At 33.9% G+C, this 22864-nt stretch overlaps 1 protein-coding gene across 1 annotated transcript; it reads left to right on the plus strand.

Annotated features, from left to right (window-relative positions):
• Positions 1–351: 351 nt before the first annotated feature.
• On the plus strand, positions 352–22281 carry LOC131947761 (uncharacterized). Its single transcript, XM_059309059.1, has 13 exons — positions 352–452; positions 1840–1954; positions 2573–2667; positions 2985–3076; positions 7332–7484; positions 7973–8162; positions 8325–8438; positions 13191–13332; positions 13840–13970; positions 14978–15091; positions 17022–17154; positions 18629–18740; positions 20876–22281. The coding sequence occupies exons 1-12, from the start codon at positions 389–391 to the stop codon at positions 18669–18671; spliced, it is 1386 nt and encodes a 461-aa protein (XP_059165042.1). The 5' UTR covers positions 352–388; the 3' UTR covers positions 18672–18740; positions 20876–22281.
• Positions 22282–22864: the final 583 nt, after the last annotated feature.

Below are 22864 nucleotides of genomic sequence, written 5' to 3' on the forward strand. Positions count from 1 at the left end.
ATATATATATACTCTAGTTATAGTTATAGACTAGCAAGCTTATCATTTTTGAAATGTTTCCACATGAGAAAGAAAAATTGAGAAACCCTGAACTATAGGCCTACGTCATTTAAAAATAAATAAATAAATATTAAAGCGCTGTTTCCTTTCAAAAGCCCCCTAATACCCCTCTCCCCCACCTTCATTTGTCTTTACACATAGATCTAGATCTAGATCTAAGTCTATGTTGTAAAATTTATTGTCTCCATTTTAGTATACACGTTGTCTATGCGCACCATGCTTGTTGATAAAAGATAAAAACTTTTGCCTTTACTACGCACAATATCGCCGATGATGAACAGTGTCCGTAGCCGTAGGCTTAACAGACTGTTTTAACTAGGCTAAAATAATGTTGGCCAATGTTATTGTTACGATTGTGTTTTGTTTTATTATTGCTCCAGAAATCAACGCAGGTAAGCTTAAGTTAAAGTACTAAAGTCTTTTGTCTAGAATCTAGAACACATTGGTTTATTAACCAACGCATTTCTTTTGAATAGGCTATAGACAGTATAGAGAATATGAATATAGAGTCTAGATAGAATATAGATCTACTATAGATCTAACTTAGTATATTTCTGAAACATTGTTCTAGCTACTAGACTCTAGATCTAGATCTAGAATCTAGATCTAAATCTACTAGTACTATCCATCTAGAATCTAGATCTAGATAGATCTACATCTAGATTCTAGCTAGATTTTTAGATCTAGATTCTAGTTCTAGAAAATAGCAGATGTTCAAACTTCTTTCTTGGCCTATTGCTCCCCTTTAAACTTTAAAGTCTAATGGAGAGGAGTATTATATTTTTGTACTAATCAAATTAAATAAACATTGTTTCTCTTAATTATTATTTAAATAAGACATAGACTAACTAGTGGCTTACTCAGACAAGAAACTCTATATTTAATTAATAGCTATAACTCTACAATGATTTCAAAAGTTCTAAGAAAAGTATAGAGAGAAGTAGAGAAGTTTTAAAACATGTAACCAAATTTTCAAAAGTAGACTTTATGTTTTATTAAACAAATCATAGTAGATTAGGTTATTACATAACATTTATAGATCTAACATATAGATCTATATAAGTGTTATAATAACATCTAGACGAGATGTATGATATGTTGTTGCAAATGTTACATTTTTTTTGGTGACAGTTGAAGCTTAATTTATTCAAAAATTGTAAATATAAGTTATAAGCGCCTGTTGTACGGTCGTTTATCGTCTGCTTTAATACTATAACGTGCTAGAAATCTAGGCCTATATAGTACATAGGCTAGTTCCATTTTTCGTGATAGATTCGGACTTGTTTATTTATCACAAGTTGGTGTTACTGGTGTATATTTCAAACCTTGAGTCCAACTAATAAAGATAGCCACAAAAGCTAAGCGTATTTTAACTCTCTAGCTAAATTACTATAAGTTGAAGTTTTATTTCCCATGGAAATATACATGCTAATTTTCAATAGCATTAGCGTATTAATTGTTAAACAATTTTGGTTTTAACATTTTGATCTGGAGTCTTGTCCTATTTCAGCCATTAAAATTAGTTTGTTGCTTTGTTCATTCTCTAAATACGTGCCATTTCTCCTGATGATTTAAAGCAATATATCTCGCACTAAAACTTATTGTGATGCACAATACAATCTTACTTGTTGCTAATTATTGTAATTATGCTCAAGAATCGAAACCTGAAAATAACAAGGAAGTAAATATTGAATTGAAGCCATGGTTTGATGTAACTGTAGTCTGTGTCAACACAAACAAAAATGTAAACAAAATGAAAGACCAATTATTATTTTTTAGATCGCTCAAAGCTTCTAGAACATCTTCAGAGCAAAAGTTGGCCCTGGTTTGGAGAAAATTGTGTTAAGATGTGTGGTAATCAGCCCACACCTTACAAACCATGTTTCAACTTAAGGTGAGAACAGTGGCGTCGCTAGGTCGGGTATCACCAGATGCGGCACTTTATGGTGCCATCCCCCCCCCCCCCCCCCCCCAAAAAAAAAGTATATATTTATATAAATTACTAAATTTTTACTTAAAATTATAAATAGGAAAGGCAAAGAGCATTTTTCTTCTGAAAATTTGGTGATTTTTTTTTCATTGGTGTCACCCCCCCCCCCCCCCCCCTAAACGATGTCACCCGGTGCGGCCCGCACCCCTGGCCCCGCCCAAGCTACACCCCTGGGTTAGAAACTTGTTGTTTTCCAAACTAACCTGCATTAGTACATGCTATGGGCTCCTTTCAATTCCTATTTAAATTAACCTTATAAACGTTAGAATATAGGCCTGCTCAGCTATATGTAGTGTAGATCTAAGAAATCTAAGTAAATATCCACAAAGACAAAAAACAAAACAAAATTAAACTGTTTACAAAATATATGTTTTTAATGCTAGGTTAATTAATGAACTGTAATAATATATTTACACATTCTCAACTGCTTATAGATAGGCACTATAGGCCTACATTTCTATATTATGATAGAAATGTACAATGCCTTTAAATAAGTGAATGTGTAATTTTTGTTTTGATCAGACCTGGCAAAGTTGAATCAGTGTTAGAGAGAGCTGGGATCCCCACCTCTGTAAACCTTAAAACAGATCTCACTGTCATCTTTGAAAGCCCCCAAGGTAAAGTGCTCAATTTTGTTGTGTAAGGAATGTACTTGGGAAAATTTATATTTTAAAAATTGAAACTGGCTTTATTTTATACAAGGACATGTCTAGATGTAAAATTGTTTGATTTTATATATTTTGATTTCATCTTCCTTTGTATTTTATTTATTTATATTTGTTTATTTTATTTTATTTATTTACATATTTTAAAAAACTATAACAAACCTAAGTTAACTTGTAATAGATTTGTAATAAATAAATATTTGAAAGTCATGTTGATGGATCATTGGGAAATAAACTATGTAAATAACTTGTCATTTGATTTTTGACAGAGCCTGTTGATGTGTGTGGCAAGCAATTATCCACATCAGCTGTGAAGTTTAAGCTGAATGAAAATGGCAGAGCTGTACCAAAACGATTAAAGGTACGTTGACTCACATGTAGTTAAATAAATAGCCAATTTTTTTAATGCCAGACTAGGCCTTTTTGAAAGCAAAAACATATAGTTAAAATACCTTTAGCTTTTTATGAAAGTTAGTCACTACAAACCTTTTACATTGTGTCATTTAAAACAAATTATAGTTAAGTTACAAAATCCTACAAGTACTAATGTAGTCTAACTCAATAAGTAACATGAGCACTGTTTAAACAAATAAAGTAGTCTGATGTAATAAGAAAGATGAACACTGAAACTGAATGAGAAATATTAATTTAGGCAGACTTAATAAGAACATGAACACTGAATTAGAAATACTACTTTAGGCTGACTTAATGAGAAAGATGAAGACTGTTTAAGAAATAATGTAGTCTGACTTAACAAGAAAGATAAACACTAAATGAAAAATATTAATTTAGCAGTAGGCTACCTATATGACAACTATAATTACCAGAGACATGTACAGGTAGTTTAAGATAGATATTTTATAACAATAAAATAGGATGAAGAATTTTGATTATTTGAACAAATACACCAAACCTATAAGCTGAATACAATTATTTTTTGTAATAACGTTTTTAAAATTAAAATTGCATTTTTTTTAGCTTGGAGCAGAAATCTATCAATATTTTAAAATGAAAATTGCATTTATTTTAGCTTGGAGCAGAAATCTATCAATATTTTAAAATGAAAATTGCATTTATTTTAGCTTGGAGCAGAAATCTATCAATATTTTAAAATGAAAATTGCATTTATTTTAGCTTGGAGCAGAAATCTATCAATATTTTAAAATGAAAATTGCATATATTTTTAGCGCGGAGCAGAAATCTATCAATATTTTAAAATGAAAATTGCATTTATTTTAGCTTGGAGCAGAAATCTATCAATATTTTAAAATGAAAATTGCATATATTTTTAGCGCGGAGCAGAAATCTATCAATATTTTAAAATGAAAATTGCATTTATTTTAGTTTGGAGCAGAAATCTATCAATATTTTAAAATGAAAATTGCATATATTTTTAGCTTGGAGCAGAAATCTATCAATATTTTAAAATGAAAATTACATTTATTTTAGCTTGGAGCAGAAATCTATCAATATTTTAAAATGAAAATTGCATTTATTTTAGCTTGGAGCAGAAATCTATCAATATTTTAAAATGAAAATTGCATTTTTTTTTTAGCTTGGAGCAGAAATCTATCAATATTTTAAAATGAAAATTGCATTTTTTTTTTAGCTTGGAGCAGAAATCTATCAATATTTTAAAATGAAAATTGCATTTATTTTAGCTTGGAGCAGAAATCTATCAATATTTTAAAATGAAAATTGCATTTTTTTTTTTAGCTTGGAGCAGAAATCTATCAATATTTTAAAATGAAAATTGCATTTTTTTTTTTAGCTTGGAGCAGAAATCTATCAATATTTTAAAATAAAAATTGCATTTTTTTTTAGCTTGGAGCAGAAATCTATCAATATTTTAAAATGAAAATTACATTTATTTTAGCTTGGAGCAGAAATCTATCAATATTTTAAAATGAAAATTGCATTTATTTTAGCTTGGAGCAGAAATCTATCAATATTTTAAAATGAAAATTGCATTTTTTTTAGCTTGGAGCAGAAATCTATCAATATTTTAAAATGAAAATTGCATTTATTTTAGCTTGGAGCAGAAATCTATCAATATTTTAAAATGAAAATTGCATTTATTTTAGCTTGGAGCAGAAATCTATCAATATTTTAAAATGAAAATTGCATTTTTTTTTTAGCTTGGAGCAGAAATCTATCAATATTTTAAAATGAAAATTGCATTTTTTTTTAGCTTGGAGCAGAAATCTATCAATATTTTAAAATGAAAATTGCATTTATTTTAGCTTGGAGCAGAAATCTATCAATATTTTAAAATGAAAATTGCATTTATTTTAGCTTGGAGCAGAAATCTATCAATATTTTAAAATGAAAATTGCATTTATTTTAGCTTGGAGCAGAAATCTATCAATATTTTAAAATGAAAATTGCATATATTTTTAGCGCGGAGCAGAAATCTATCAATATTTTAAAATGAAAATTGCATTTATTTTTAGCGCGGAGCAGAAATCTATCAATATTTTAAAATGAAAATTGCATTTATTTTAGCTTGGAGCAGAAATCTATCAATATTTTAAAATGAAAATTGCATTTTTTTTTTAGCTTGGAGCAGAAATCTATCAATATTTTAAAATGAAAATTGCATTTATTTTAGCTTGGAGCAGAAATCTATCAATATTTTAAAATAAAAATTGCATTTATTTTAGCTTGGAGCAGAAATCTATCAATATTTTAAAATGAAAATTGCATTTTTTTTTAGCTTGGAGCAGAAATCTATCAATATTTTAAAATGAAAATTGCATTTTTTTTTTAGCTTGGAGCAGAAATCTATCAATATTTTAAAATGAAAATTGCATTTTTTTTTTAGCTTGGAGCAGAAATCTATCAATATTTTAAAATGAAAATTGCATTTATTTTAGCTTGGAGCAGAAATCTATCAATATTTTAAAATGAAAATTGCATTTTTTTTTTTAGCTTGGAGCAGAAATCTATCAATATTTTAAAATGAAAATTGCATTTTTTTTTTTAGCTTGGAGCAGAAATCTATCAATATTTTAAAATAAAAATTGCATTTTTTTTTAGCTTGGAGCAGAAATCTATCAATATTTTAAAATGAAAATTACATTTATTTTAGCTTGGAGCAGAAATCTATCAATATTTTAAAATGAAAATTGCATTTATTTTAGCTTGGAGCAGAAATCTATCAATATTTTAAAATGAAAATTGCATTTTTTTTTAGCTTGGAGCAGAAATCTATCAATATTTTAAAATGAAAATTGCATTTATTTTAGCTTGGAGCAGAAATCTATCAATATTTTAAAATGAAAATTGCATTTATTTTAGCTTGGAGTAGAAATCTATCAATATTTTAAAATGAAAATTGCATTTTTTTTTTAGCTTGGAGCAGAAATCTATCAATATTTTAAAATGAAAATTGCATTTTTTTTTAGCTTGGAGCAGAAATCTATCAATATTTTAAAATGAAAATTGCATTTATTTTAGCTTGGAGCAGAAATCTATCAATATTTTAAAATGAAAATTGCATTTATTTTAGCTTGGAGCAGAAATCTATCAATATTTTAAAATGAAAATTGCATATATTTTTAGCGCGGAGCAGAAATCTATCAATATTTTAAAATGAAAATTGCATTTATTTTAGCTTGGAGCAGAAATCTATCAATATTTTAAAATGAAAATTGCATATATTTTTAGCGCGGAGCAGAAATCTATCAATATTTTAAAATGAAAATTACATTTATTTTAGCTTGGAGCAGAAATCTATCAATATTTTAAAATGAAAATTGCATTTATTTTAGCTTGGAGCAGAAATCTATCAATATTTTAAAATGAAAATTGCATTTTTTTTTTAGCTTGGAGCAGAAATCTATCAATATTTTAAAATGAAAATTGCATTTTTTTTTAGCTTGGAGCAGAAATCTATCAATATTTTAAAATGAAAATTGCATTTATTTTAGCTTGGAGCAGAAATCTATCAATATTTTAAAATGAAAATTGCATTTTTTTTTTTTAGCTTGGAGCAGAAATCTATCAATATTTTAAAATGAAAATTGCATTTATTTTAGCTTGGAGCAGAAATCTATCAATATTTTAAAATAAAAATTGCATTTATTTTAGCTTGGAGCAGAAATCTATCAATATTTTAAAATGAAAATTGCATTTTTTTTTAGCTTGGAGCAGAAATCTATCAATATTTTAAAATGAAAATTGCATTTTTTTTTTAGCTTGGAGCAGAAATCTATCAATATTTTAAAATGAAAATTGCATTTATTTTAGCTTGGAGCAGAAATCTATCAATATTTTAAAATGAAAATTGCATTTATTTTAGCTTGGAGCAGAAATCTATCAATATTTTAAAATGAAAATTGCATTTATTTTAGCTTGGAGTAGAAATCTATCAATATTTTAAAATGAAAATTGCATTTATTTTAGCTTGGAGCAGAAATCTATCAATATTTTAAAATGAAAATTGCATTTATTTTAGCTTGGAGCAGAAATCTATCAATATTTTAAAATGAAAATTGCATTTATTTTAGCTTGGAGCAGAAATCTATCAATATTTTAAAATGAAAATTGCATTTTTTTTTAGCTTGGAGCAGAAATCTATCAATATTTTAAAATGAAAATTGCATTTATTTTAGCTTGGAGCAGAAATCTACCGCAGCAGACCAAGCCTAGATTGGTCAATAGAAACGGGAGTGAATTACACGCTTTTGTTTTGGGATGTTGGGCTGCTCAGGGTCAGAGGTTACTGGTCAAAGATTCAAAAAGTCAACAGTACAATTAGTGGAAAGGTAAGATCTGTCTATTTTTTTATGAATTAGTTTTTGAACAACCTCTGGTGCATAATCTAGTTGTTCACCTTAGACCAGTGCTGGATATTCTACCTACTTGCCTTAGAGCAGTACTGAATACTGAATAGCATACATGCTTCTTTGGACCCTACTAAATAGTCTTCTTGTTTCTTCTTAAGCACAAAGAATGTTGATTCACTTGAACTATCAGTTACAATTATCATTTAGAGAAAGTTGCTATCATTAATTAAAATCCTATTTGCCTGTATACTTTAATGAATGTATAGGCCTAGCCTACACCTAAGTTAAACCAGGTATTTTTGTATTAACTTTTCTAATCATACATATTACTAGGCACTTAACTATAATTTTTATATACTGCAAGTGAGTATTATTGAAATGCAAGCAAAGCTGTTAAAGTATCAAGTAGTATAATAAACTTCAATTATTTTTTATTGTTTGTGTTTCAATAACTGAACTGTCAACAGAGAAACATATTATATGCACCACCAGCAAATCCTTCAAGAACAGTGAACCCAATCCTGATCATTGTCATGAAAGAACAGGATGAGTTTGATGAAAAACTTATAACAAAAAAATGCAGTAAACGGGTTGCATCAGAAGAGGGGGGTGAAGAGTGTCGAGAAGCTGTCACGGCTTTGATCAAAGATGGACAGAGTAAGGATTATTTATTTTACTCACACTTTTAAATTAAGGATAATTATTGAACTAATATTTTTAATATTGAGGCCTAATTCTTGTTGTATAGCAGTTTTCCATAAACATGGTACCTTAATACTTGTTCTTGAACATAAAGTTTAAATTTTCATGTATCTATAGATATTGTTGGGCTGCAGATTTTCTATACAGATGGCTCTTCACTTTATGAGCAGTACAGAGCATGCATTGAAGGCTACATCTGCTCCACATCATGTGTTAGTAAATTTAAGGAATGTAAGTTTCCATAATATGATGTATAATAGAAATTACATAAGGGTTACACAACTAGCAAAAAAACATTGAACTAACAAATGACTGAATAATTAAATTAAATACTACATTATTGTAGGATATTAACTCCTTTATAGATAGGTGAAGTTTTTTTTACATCCAACTGTAATGTCAGAGACAGTAGCACATACAGTTGTGATGTCAGTTGTTCTACAAAGACAGTAGCACATACAGTTGTGATGTCAGTTGTTCCACCACACAAGACAGTACCACATACAGTTGTGATGTCAGTTGTTCCACCACACAAGACGGTAGCACATACAGTTGTGATATCAGTTGTTCCACCACACAAGACAGTAGCACATACAGTTGTGATATCAGTTGTTCCACCACACAAGACAGTAGCACATACAGTTGTGATGTCAGTTGTTCCACCACACAAGACGGTAGCACATACAGTTGTGATATCAGTTGTTCCACCACACAAGACAGTAGCACATACAGTTGTGATATCAGTTGTTCCACCACACAAGACAGTAGCACATACAGTTGTGATGTCAGTTGTTCCACCACACAAGACAGTAGCACATACAGTTGTGATGTCATTTGTTCCACCAAGACAGTAGCACATACAGTTGTGATGTCAGTTGTTCCACCAAGACAGTAGCACATACAGTTGTGATGTCAGTTGTTCCACCAAGACAGTAGCACATACAGTTGTGATGTCAGTTGTTCCACCACACAAGACAGTACCACATACAGTTGTAATGTCAGTTGTTCTACAAAGACAGTAGCACATACAGTTGTGTTGTTAGTTGTTCCACCACACAAGACAGTAGCACATACAGTTGTGATGTCAGTTGTTCCACCAAGACAGTAGCACATACAGTTGTGATGTCAGTTGTTCCACCAAGACAGTAGCACATACAGTTGTGATGTCAGTTGTTCCACCACACAAGACAGTACCACATACAGTTGTAATGTCAGTTGTTCTACAAAGACAGTAGCACATACAGTTGTGTTGTTAGTTGTTCCACCACACAAGACAGTACCACATACAGTTGTGATGTCAGTTGTTCCACCAAGACAGTAGCACATACAGTTGTGATGTCAGTTGTTCCACCAAGACAGTAGCACATACAGTTGTGATGTCAGTTGTTCCACCAAGACAGTAGCACATACACTTGTGATGTCAGTTGTTCCACCACACAAGACAGTACCACATACAGTTGTGATGTCAGTTGTTCTACAAAGACAGTAGCACATACAGTTGTGATGTCAGTTGTTCTACCACACAAGACAGTAGCACATACAGTTGTGATGTCAGTTGTTCCACCACACACGTCAGTAGCACATACAGTTGTGATGTCAGTTGTTCTACAAAGACAGTAGCACATACAGTTGTGATGTCAGTTGTTCCACCACACAAGACAGTAGCACATACAGTTGTGATGTCAGTTGTTCCACCACACAAGACAGTAGCACATACAGTTGTGATGTCAGTTGTTCCACCACACAAGACAGTAGCACATACAGTTGTGATGTCAGTTGTTCCACCAAGACAGTAGCACATACAGTTGTGATGTCAGTTGTTCCACCACACAAGACAGTAGCACATACAGTTGTGATGTCATTTGTTCCACACAAGACAGTAGCACATACATTTGTGATGTCAGTTGTTCCACCACACAAGACAGTAGCACATACAGTTGTAATGTCAGTTGTTCTACAAAGACAGTAACACATACAGTTGTGATGTCAGTTGTTCTACAAAGACAGTAGCACATACAGTTGTGATGTCAGTTGTTCCACCACACAAGACGGTAGCACATACAGTTGTGATATCAGTTGTTCCACCTCACAAGACAGTAGCACATACAGTTGTGATATCAGTTGTTCCATCACACAAGACAGTAGCACATACAGTTGTGATGTCAGTTGTTCCACCACACAAGACAGTAGCACATACAGTTGTGATGTCATTTGTTCCACCAAGACAGTAGCACATACAGTTGTGATGTCAGTTGTTCCACCAAGACAGTAGCACGTACAGTTGTGATGTCAGTTGTTCCACCAAGACAGTAGCACATACAGTTGTGATGTCAGTTGTTCCACCAAGACAGTAGCACATACAGTTGTGATGTCAGTTGTTCCACCACACAAGACAGTAGCACATACAGTTGTGATGTCAGTTGTTCCACCACACAAGACAGTAGCACATACAGTTGTGATGTCATTTGTTCCACACAAGACAGTAGCACATACATTTGTGATGTCAGTTGTTCCACCACACAAGACAGTAGCACATACAGTTGTAATGTCAGTTGTTCTACAAAGACAGTAGCACATACAGTTGTGATGTCAGTTGTTCTACCACACAAGACAGTAGCACATACAGTTGTGATGTCAGTTGTTCCACCACACACGACAGTAGCACATACAGTTGTGATGTCAGTTGTTCCACCACACACGACAGTAGCACATACAGTTGTGATGTCAGTTTTTCTACAAAGACAGTAGCACATACAGTTGTGATGTCAGTTGTTCCACCACACAAGACAGTAGCACATACAGTTATGATGTCAGTTGTTCCACCACACAAGACAGTACCACATACAGTTGTGATGTCAGTTGTTCCACCACACAAGACAGTAGCACATACAGTTGTGATGTCAGTTGTTCCACCACACAAGACAGTAGCACATACAGTTGTGATGTCAGTTGTTCCACCAAGACAGTAGCACATACAGTTGTGATGTCAGTTGTTCCACCACACAAGACAGTAGCACATACAGTTGTGATGTCATTTGTTCCACACAAGACAGTAGCACATACAGTTGTGATGTCAGTTGTTCCACACAAGACAGTAGCACATACAGTTGTGATGTCAGTTGTTCCACCACACAAGACAGTAGCACATACAGTTGTGATGTCAGTTGTTCCACCACACAAGACAGTAGCACATACAGTTGTGATGTCAGTTGTTCCACCACACAAGACAGTAGCACATACAGTTGTGATGTCAGTTGTTCCACCACACAAGACAGTAGCACATACAGTTGTGATGTCAGTTGTTCCACCACACAAGACAGTAGCACATACAGTTGTGATGTCAGTTGTTCCACCAAGACAGTAGCACATACAGTTGTGATGTCAGTTGTTCCACACAAGACAGTAGCACATACAGTTGTGATGTTAGTTGTTCCACCACACAAGACAGTAGCACATACAGTTGTGATGTCAGTTGTTCCACCACACAAGACAGTAGCACATACAGTTGTGATGTCAGTTGTTCCACACAAGACAGTAGCACATACAGTTATGATGTCAGTTGTTCCACCACACAAGACAGTAGCACATACAGTTGTGATGTCAGTTGTTCCACCACGACAGTAGCACATACAGTTGTGATGTCATTTGTTCCACACAAGACAGTAGCACATACAGTTGTGATGTCAGTTGTTCCACACAAGACAGTAGCACATACAGTTGTGATGTTAGTTGTTCCACCACACAAGACAGTAGCACATACAGTTGTGATGTCAGTTGTTCCACCACACAAGACAGTAGCACATACAGTTGTGATGTCAGTTGTTCCACACAAGACAGTAGCACATACAGTTGTGATGTCAGTTGTTCCACCACACAAGACAGTAGCACATACAGTTGTGATGTCAGTTGTTCCACCACGACAGTAGCACATACAGTTGTGATGTCATTTGTTCCACACAAGACAGTAGCACATACAGTTGTGATGTCAGTTGTTCCACCACACAAGACAGTAGCACATACAGTTGTGATGTCAGTTGTTCCACCACACAAGACAGTAGCACATACAGTTGTGATGTTAGTTGTTCCACCACACAAGACAGTAGCACATACAGTTGTGATGTCAGTTGTTCCACCACACAAGACAGTAGCACATACAGTTGTGATGTCAGTTGTTCCACACAAGACAGTAGCACATACAGTTGTGATGTCAGTTGTTCCACCACACAAGACAGTAGCACATACAGTTGTGATGTCAGTTGTTCCACCACGACAGTAGCACATACAGTTGTGATGTCAGTTGTTCCACACAAGACAGTAGCACATACAGTTGTTATGTCAGTTGTTCCACCACACAAGACAGTAGCACATACAGTTTTGATGTCAGTTGTTCCACCACACAAGACAGTAGCACATACAGTTGTGATGTCAGTTGTTCCATCACACAAGACAGTAGCACATACAGTTGTGATGTCATTTGTTCCACCAAGACAGTAGCACATACAGTTGTGATGTCAGTTGTTCCACCACACAAGACAGTAGCACATACAATTTTGATGCCAGTTGTTCCACCACACAAGACAGTAGCACATACAGTTGTGATGTCAGTTGTTCCACCAAGACAGTAGCACATACAGTTGTGATGTCAGTTGTTCCACCACACAAGACAGTAGCACATACAGTTGTGATGTCAGTTGTTTCACCACACAAGACAGTAGCACATACAGTTGTGATGTCATTTGTTCCACCAATCACCATCCCCAAACTTCACCAAGTACAATGCAGTAGGATATTACCTCCATGTCAATAACCAATTGACCCTTAATATTATGGATGGATTTAGGTTAGAATGTGTTTTTGCTGATGTAAGTTTATTTGTTTTTTATACTCAGTCAGCCATTTTCAGGCACATTATTGAATTTCTAGGCATTTCATATAAAATAATAATTTATACAGTTTGAGACAATTTATTTTCTTATCATACAGATGCAAGACTTGAAAAACAAAATATAAAATTTCTCAACTTAGATCCAGAGAGCATTGATATGTATGCTAATATTCGATATTACTCCATGTATAATGCACAAGTAAATAAAGGTAGCTGCAATAGAATATCCCAAAATGCCCCGTAAGTAAAAAAGATTTTCCAAATACATCAGAAAATAAATATATACATATTTTGGCTATAGACCCTGCATTGTCTGGCTCTGTTAGGCAATATTCAAAGACCTAAATTGCTCCTGTCCCTCTGTTAATATTTTCTTTTTGGATGAGTGTGTGCATATGAGTGTTAGATTGTGTGTGTGAGAGTGTGTGTGTATGTAATAATGTGAATGTGTTTATGAGAGTGTGCATAAGGTTGTGGAGGAGTGTGTGAGAATGTGCATATATATATATATATATAATTTTTATATATATATAGAGAGAGATATATACATATGTATATGTATGTATATATATAAATATATATATATATATATATATATATTTATTTATTTATTTATTTATTTATTTATTTATATATATGCAATACATATGTGTATATACATATAACATATGTAAATATGCATGTGGATGCGTGTGTGCCTCTTAATTATTCGAGGTGGTACCTGTTGAATCTCTCTTTTTTTCACAGAATTTTTGAGTTTCGTCCTCGCCCAGGAGATAATTATGAAGTTGATAAAAGCTATAAAGTAGGCAATATGTTTTTTTGGAGATATTTTCTTCTTGATGTGGAGTTTTCTGGAGATGATACTAGCTTGACAGGTAGTGTACTATTTGTAAAATGTTTATTTTAAAAATTAAAATGAACACACCTGTTAGCTATTTATATAGTCATCATTTACTCCATGATATTACTTGTTAATAGAAATGAACATTGATTCCTTCTTTGAACATAATGACTTCGGTAATAATATTAAAATAAAATATTATTTCAATGCTAATTTGTTTTAGAAAAATACATTTAATAGTCATAGTAAAGATAGAACAGGAACAGTGCCCACGTCTTCTGTTTATCAGTGTAGTTCAGCAGTGGTTACACAACAATCAGTTAGTTCCAAAAGAAATATCTAAAAAACAACTTTTTAAAAAAATTACCATTTCTGATGCACAGACATACTGGGTTGGTATTATATTCTGGTGTCAAGTCATCAGTTTTGTCGTCCTCAAAAAATGGTTGACCTACATTTTTCCTTAAAAAGAACACAGCCTTCACATACAGTTTTAGGAGTTATTGTTATTTGCTCCCTAAATAATATACTTTTGGAGCAATGGCTTTATCAATTGTGTATATATTTGTTGTTTTTGTGTGTTTTGGAGATTTTTCTTTGAGCTCTCACTCTCTATCTCTCTCTCTCTTTAGAACTGCATAAGAATTATGTTTCTGTTATGTTTTTGTTATGTTTCTGCTATGTTTTTGTTATGTTTCAATTATGTTTCTGTTATGTTTTTGTTATGTTTCTGTTATGTTTTTGTTATGTTTCTGTTATGTTTTTTTTATGTTTCTGTTATGTTTTTGTTATGTTTCAGTAATGTTTCTGTTATGTTTTTGTTATGTTCTTAATTTTCCCTACTACTACTGTGTAGGGGAGACAACTACCCAGTACTTGTCTTATTTTTATTTAAATGCTGATATGTCTAAGCAATTAAAAGCAATTAAATACAGTAACTATCATATAGTTAAAATGTGATGGATATTCTAATATATAATGTTAAAATGCATAGATTATATTGTTTTAATTTGAACATGAAACTAATTTCTCTGCAAACAGATACATCAACGCTATATGCTATTCTGTTGGTTAGTCCTGATGGGCATATCAATGCAGGAGACTATGGCAATCAACCTCAAGGCTGCTTATTCTATGCCAATATGCAACTACCATGTGAGTAGTTATTGTTTGTATGTTGCCCTTTCAGATTTGCCATGGGGTAGATAAAGTAGAGTTTGTCTGTTTATCAGACATTGCATTTGAAAGGATAATCTGTACAGTAATGTGTCAACCGTCTTTACCTTCATCCACACGAGTCAGTATCCATTAGAGCTGGATGGACTCAAGCCTGTGAACAGTAACCTCTACTGCTCCCAGTTGCGTCCCTTACGTGTCCCCTGCTTGTGTGTGTTGTGTGCTAGAACGACAGGTACCCTCCCTTTGGTGTATAGTTGTAGCCCTTTGTTGAGTGGTTACATGGAGCGAGAGGTGTTCACGTCAGGTCTGTCAGATGATGGGTGTCAGAGCGTGTGCCAGTGTGTGAGGCAGTAGTAGTAGACATGGCTGTGACTGAGGTCATGTTAAGTATCGTCATCAGTGTTAAAGCATACGAGCCGGCCCGCGGCATAACATACGCCGCTATTTAGTTGTTTCTAATTTTCAATAATTCATAATTTGTGAATTCGACAGTACCAACGCTGACACTGAAAATATTTCTTTAAAACACTATAAGTAGCTCGTTAAGGACCATAACCCCCCCCCTTCCTTTCCCCCCCCCCCCCCCCCCTCCTCCCCCCCCCCCCCCCCCCCCTACGTTTAAAATCGTTGGCTCTGCTTGTAAACATTTAGAGTGAACACAGCTCACTAAAACCATGTAGGGGTGGGGAGGTAGGGAGAGCGTTTGCAGCTTGTTTTCTAACGGCTCGAAGAAGAGAATTATATATGTAGATAGTATCTTTTATTATTTTCATATTATTTATTCTTATATATATATATATTAAAGTTATTATTATTGCTTAGCATTGTTATCCAGTGAATTTACTGTGGTGTATGTTGTCAGTTGCTATAATATACCCCTAGACTTAGACTGAAGAACCCAACACTCCTTATAGAGAACATTAACCTCTACTGCTCCCTATATAGAACATTAATCTCTACTGCTCCCTATATAGACCATTAACCTCTACTGCTCCCTATATAGAACATTAATCTCTACTGCTCCCTATATAGAACATTAACCTCTACTGCTCCCTATATAGAACATTAACCTCTACTGCTCCCTATATAGAACATTAATCTCTACTGCTCCCTATATAGAACATTAATCTCTACTGCTCCCTATATAGACCATTAACCTCTACTGCTCCCTATATAGAACATTAATCTCTACTGCTCCCTATATAGAACATTAATCTCTACTGCTCCCTATATAGAACATTAACCTCTACTGCTCCCTATATAGAACATTAACCTCTACTGCTCCCTATATAGAACATTAATCTCTACTGCTCCCTATATAGAACATTAATCTCTACTGCTCCCTATATAGAACATTAATCTCTACTGCTCCCTATATAGAACATTAATCTCTACTGCTCCCTATATAGACCATTAACTTCTACTGCTCCCTATATAGAACATTAATCTCTACTGCTCATGCTCCCTATATAGAACATTAACCTCTACTGCTCATGCTCCCTATATAGAACATTAACCTCTCCTGCTCCCTATAGAGAACATTAACCACTACTGCTCCCTATATAGAACATTAACCTCTACTGCTCCCTATATAGAACATTAATCTCTACTGCTCCCTATATAGAACATTAACCTCTACTGCTCCCTATATAGAACATTAACCTTTACTGCTCCCTATATAGAACATTAACCTCTACTGCTCCCTATATAGAACATTAACCTCTACTGCTCCCTATATAGAACATTAACCTCTACTGCTCCCTATATAGAACAACCCCTACTGCTCCACAGTATTGTAGAGACCATTAAGTTAATGGCCCCTAAACATTGAAAATATTTATTGTATACTGTATGATAATATAGTAATATTTTAATTTGCATTGTAAAAGCTGTTCCATTCTTGCAGTTAATGCTTCAGCTCCCATGCAGTCTTATAAAATCATGGAATATACTAAAGTTCAGCAAATTCGGGTTAACAAAGTCCACTACTACATCCTGCTGTTTTCTCACACTCAAAGAATTACAGAAAATCCATTGTGGTGAGTCTTCATTGATTTTTTTACATAGTAAGATAAGTCTGTGTTGTTTAATCTAAGTCAGGGGTTCCCAACCCTGTGCCCACGGGCGCCATGGCGCCCGCTGAACGATTCGTATGTGCCCCCTCTCACTATCAGAGTTTCTTTCAGGCATCTCTTCGAGGGGGGGGCTTTGCCCCTCCACCCCCCCCCCCCAAAAAAAATTTCTACCGCCCCCCGAACGAAATGAAATTTATATAATTTATATAGAAAATATATACTTTTAACAGTGTCCGCCCCCCCCCCCCCCCCCCCCCCCCCCGAAGAAAGTTTACCGCCCCCCGAAAATTTCAAGTGCCCCCCCCCCCCCCCCCCCCCGGAGAAAAAAGTCTGGAAGAGGAAGAAACATGGCTCACTATTCAACAGAGATAGAATGTTTTTCATGAACATTATTTTAAAATATGATTTATTTTTATTCATTTGTTACAGTTTTAATTTTTATTTACTGCCTAGGTTTATTAAATATGTTCGATACTTGTCCCAACTTGTTTAGCAGCGAGCCAGACTGCACTATTTACGTTTTGTAAATACATTTCTCTGTGTGTATGCAATCTGAAAAAAATGCCAAATAATTTTATTATTTTGAAACATTTTTGTTTATTATTTATTAATACATTATGACTATAAGAAAATAAGAAAATAAATTATGGGAAAATGACAAGTTATGAAAGGAGTTTGTCGATTTAAAATAGGTGGTGCCCGCCACCCTACCGATATTTTAGAATGTGCTCTAGAGTGAAAAAAAAAGGTTGGGAACCCCTGATCTAAGTTGATAAACTTACAATTTGTCAGTGCATTTAAAAATTTTAACTTTGGCTAGCTCGACTGTAGTTGAATAAGTGGGGATGTTACCTGGAAACTGCTACTGTTAATGAGAGAAGATGCTATATGCTAGTCTAAGGAAAAAGTTATTGAATTGAGAGAAATATGCTTATATAATTATTTTGATATCAGTTGAAGATCCTTTTCTTTTGAAGCTGTTTTATGTATAGTTCATGAATGTAAAGCAGTAATGCTGCATGGCTGGTTAGCTGTGTATTAATTTATTTATAATATTATATATACTATATATATATTATATATATATATATATATATATATATATATATATATATATATATATATATAATATATATATATGTATGTATATATATATATATATATATATATGTATGTATATATATATATGTATGTATATATATATATATGTATGTATTATATATATGTATGTATATATATATACATACGTATATATATATACATATATGTATAATATATACATATATATACTATATTATATATATATATATCTACATAATAATATATAATATATTATATGTATATGTGTGTGTGTGTTTATTGACATAAGTCCTCCCTATTTAACAATTGGTTCTTGCTTTGTGTGTGTCTGCCCATGTGTTTGTATCTCTGTGTGTAGCAATGGAAGAGGTGATATGGTTTGTCAAAACTCTGGGACCTGACCAAACTACCGGCAGACTTTAAGCTGAGAGGGATAAGCTGGTTCATTGTTGTGAAAGATGACTACTCAGGTAGACTACATACCTTCTTTTTACTCATTGGTCATAGTGATATACTCCTAGATTTTAATTTACAAGATATATATATATGTATATATATATATATATATATATATATATATATTGATACATATATAATATATATATATATATATATATATATATATATATAATATCATATATATATATATATATATACTATATATATATATATATATATATATATATATATTGATACATATATATATATATATATATATATATATATATATATATATATTATATATATATATATATATATTGATGCATATATACATATATATATATTATATATATATATTATATATTATAATATATATATATATATATATATATATATATATATATATATCACCGTAAATGTGTATACATGTGGGTTTAGGGTATCAAGACGTATAGAGCGTGAAATCAATACAAGTCCAATTCAATGATAATCAAGTTTATATTGTATATACTCAAGTTCCAATATCCTGCTCATAACTCTACTGTCTTCTACTATCCTATACACTATACACTTCTGCTATCCAACAGCCGTCTTTCTCCTGTAAGCTCGACCAACACGCTATCTTTGACCTACAACCACTAACTCCTAATGCTTGGTCAGCTGACCATCTCACGTGACCGGCCAGTTCATTCCACAGCAATTCTGTCGGTTCTGCTTGACCAGTGTCTACCTGATCTACGCTATTCAACCTCTCACCGGTTTCTCCTGAGAGCAACATGCGGGCCCTGACACCTGGGCGGTCACCAAAATGCCTTCTAGCTCACTATTTCGGAGGCTGGTTAATGTGCACTCAAGGCCCTGGGATATCTGGGCAGTAGTGTGGACAAACTACCGCCCCAACAACTATGACCCCAAAAAATATAGCTTCTGCTTTGTTTACATTTAAATAAAAATACACGATTGGTAAAGCATTGATAAAAAAAACTCTTTAAATATTGCATCCTTCTTTCTTCTGAGACTGCAGCAACACACAGGACGAGTACACTTGTAAAATAATAAACAAGGTTTTTTTTGTCAGCCGGAGAACAATCCCTATACTGGTCACTGAGATCACATTGGTGTAGATATCTATAGGCCTATAGCCTATTTCATATCATGAACTGTTGTTATATGAGTGTGTTGCCTTATGTTCTAAATTTTGCTTGCTTTTGTTGGTAACTTTTTCTTAGTGTGGTGGGACAGCCCTGGACCTAAACATGCATGCACATTACCTGACTTATTGTAATGATTACAGAGGCTCATCGTTATTTGTGTCATCTTGAAATGCCTGACACAAGCCAATCCCAGATACAACATGCCAACTAGTTACTAGAGCCTCATCTTTATTTGTGGTCATCTTGAAATGCCTGAGCTTAGCCAACCTCAGATACAACATGCCAACTAGTTACTAGAGCCTCATTGTTATTTGTGGTCATCTTGAAATGCCTGAGCTTAGCCAATCTCAGATACAACATGCCAACTAGTTACTAGAGCCTCATCGTTATTTGTGGTCATCTTGAAATGCCTGAGCTTAGCCAATCCCAGATACAACATGCCAACTAGTTACTAGAGACTTATCATTATTTGTGGTCATCTTGAAATGCCTGAGTTTATCCAATCCCAGATACAACATGCCAACTAGTTACTAGAGCCTCATCGTTATTTGTGGTCATCTTGAAATGCCTAAGCTTAGCCAATCCCAGATACAACATGCCAACTAGTTACTAGAGCCTCATCGTTATTTGTGGTCATCTTGAAATGCCTAAGCTTAGCCAATCCCAGATACAACATGCCAACTAGTTACTAGAGCCTCATCGTTATTTGTGGTCATCTTGAAATGCCTGAGTTTATCCAATCCCAGATACAACATGCCAACTAGTTACTAGAGCCTCATCGTTATTTGTGGTCATCTTGAAATGCCTGAGTTTATCCAATCCCAGATACAACATGCCAACTAGTTACTAGAGCCTCATTATTTTTGGTCATCTTGAAATGCCTGAGCTTAGCCAATCCCAGATACAACATGCCAACTAGTTAATATTTTGTTTAAGACTACCATTTGTGATACTGGATAACGTGGTCTTTGTTACAAAATGTCACAAGAATTGTTACTCAAATTTTACAGATTTTCTCTCTCAAACCGAGTGCCAGGGAGAAGGGGAGCCCAAAATCGAACGCGATCCTCCGGAAATCTTTAAAATTGCGACCACTGAAGAAACGGATGCCGACCCAGATGAAACAGTTGATATGTGTAAGGCAGTCGATGAACCAAACACCCCACCTACTAACACCCCACCTTCTAACATCCCACCTACTAACATCCCACCTACTATCCCACCGAAAAACTCTGCGCTAACTCTAATCCAGGGGAGAAAACACTGGGTGATTTGTTCTGTTCTGTTTATAATGATCAGCTGAGTGTGTATCCTGATATGTATATAACTTCATCAGGATATGTGTAGTCTGAATAATCAGCATAATATGTGATCTGTTCTGAATATAATTGAAAAGTGAATATAAAACATGTTTTTGTATATAATGATCAGCAGAATATGTGATCTGTTCTGTATATACTAAAGATCTGAATATATGGCCTGTTCTGTATATAATTTAAAAAAAAGTTAATATTTGCTATGATTTGTATATAATAAAAATAAGAATAAGTGCCCTGTTCTGTATATAATAATCAGCAGAGTGTGTGCTTTGTTCTGTACATATCAGAATATGTGTTGTGTTCTGTTTCTAATTACTAGCAGAATATGTGCTCCATTCTGTTTATATAAATCATCAGACTACCTACAAACATTGTTCTATTTTGACATTTTTATTTAAAAAAATTTTTTTAGCAGTTTCAGTTGTATGGTTTCATTTTAGTTAAGGTAAATACTTTAGAAATGTTCCTTTTGTCAAATCTGCATGGTTGATGTGGTTGAAATCTGCCTGGAGTTGATGTTGTAACATCAGTGGTATGGACTGGTCTGATTGGGGTTGATGTTGTAACAACAGTGGTATGGACTGGTCTGATTGGGGTTGATGTTGTTGTCTGACTGGAGTTGATGTTGTTGTCTGACTAGAGTTGATGTTGTAACAACAGTGGTATGGACTGGTCTGATTGGGGTTGATGTTGTCTGACTGGAGTTGATGTTGTCTGACTAGAGTTGATGTTGTAACATCAGTGTTATGGACTGGTCTGATTGGAATTGATGTTGTTGTCTGACTGGGGTTGATGTTGTAACATCAGTGGTATGGACGGGTCTGATTGGGGTTGATGTTGTAACATCAGTGTTATGGACTGGTCTGATTGGAATTGATGTTGTTGTCTGACTGGGGTTGATGTTGTAACATCAGTGGTATGGACGGGTCTGATTGGGGTTGATGTTGTAACATCAGTGTTATGGACTGGTCTGATTGGGGTTGATGTTGTTGTCTGACTGGAGTGGATGTTGTAACATCAGTGGTATGGACTGGTCTGACTTACAACATATTCCTCCTGTGACCACTTGTGTAGCATTTTTAAGTATTGTATTGTATTGAAATTATTTAAAATCTTTATATCAGCATTAAATAGTTTGCAGATCAGATATTTTTGTTTCTTTAATTTTTTATTTTTTTTTGCCCTCATGTATACTAGTCCCCGTGGAGAAAACCACTCCATACCTTTCCCAACTCCTGCAATGAAATACATCGAGCCTTCTGACCTACCTCGGAAGTGCGAGAGCCGGCAGAAAATTTGAAATAAATGGTCACGGAAACAAGACTAGTAATATATTACTTGACAGCTGTTTCAACTAACATTCAGCACAATTTGAAAATTTTAGCTGTCACCCACTTAATATGACCTACCAAAATACTGAATTTTCAACTTTCCCACTCTCGCTATGGACACCCCCTTCTGTTTATAGATGTTCAAAGGCATGCTATTGATTGCATTTGCACACCACCTGTGAAAGTAGGCTTACATGTAGGAATGCAAGTATCAGTGGCGTAGGCAGGTGGGGGGGGGGGGGGGGTTAGGGGGGTCATAACCCCCCCCCCCCCATAGACCCCTCGGTAATATATAAAGTATGAGGGGGTGTAAATCGAAAGTTTGAGGTGGGGGGATGCAAATCGAAAG

Source organism: Physella acuta, unplaced genomic scaffold, assembly GCF_028476545.2.
Source record: "Physella acuta isolate Inbredline_101_S28 unplaced genomic scaffold, ASM2847654v3 ptg000606l, whole genome shotgun sequence".
Taxonomy (NCBI): Eukaryota; Metazoa; Mollusca; class Gastropoda; family Physidae; genus Physella; species Physella acuta.

Excerpts from the sequence above, each read along its gene's own strand:
- LOC131947761 (XM_059309059.1), top strand. The coding sequence starts at position 389 with ATGTTGGCCAATGTTATTGTTACGATTGTGTTTTGTTTTATTATTGCT. Across the intron at positions 13,333-13,839 it reads AGAATATCCCAAAATGCCCC|AATTTTTGAGTTTCGTCCTC; the intron begins GTAAGTAAAAAA and ends TTTTTTTCACAG. Across the intron at positions 17,155-18,628 it reads ATTACAGAAAATCCATTGTG|CAATGGAAGAGGTGATATGG; the intron begins GTGAGTCTTCAT and ends CTCTGTGTGTAG.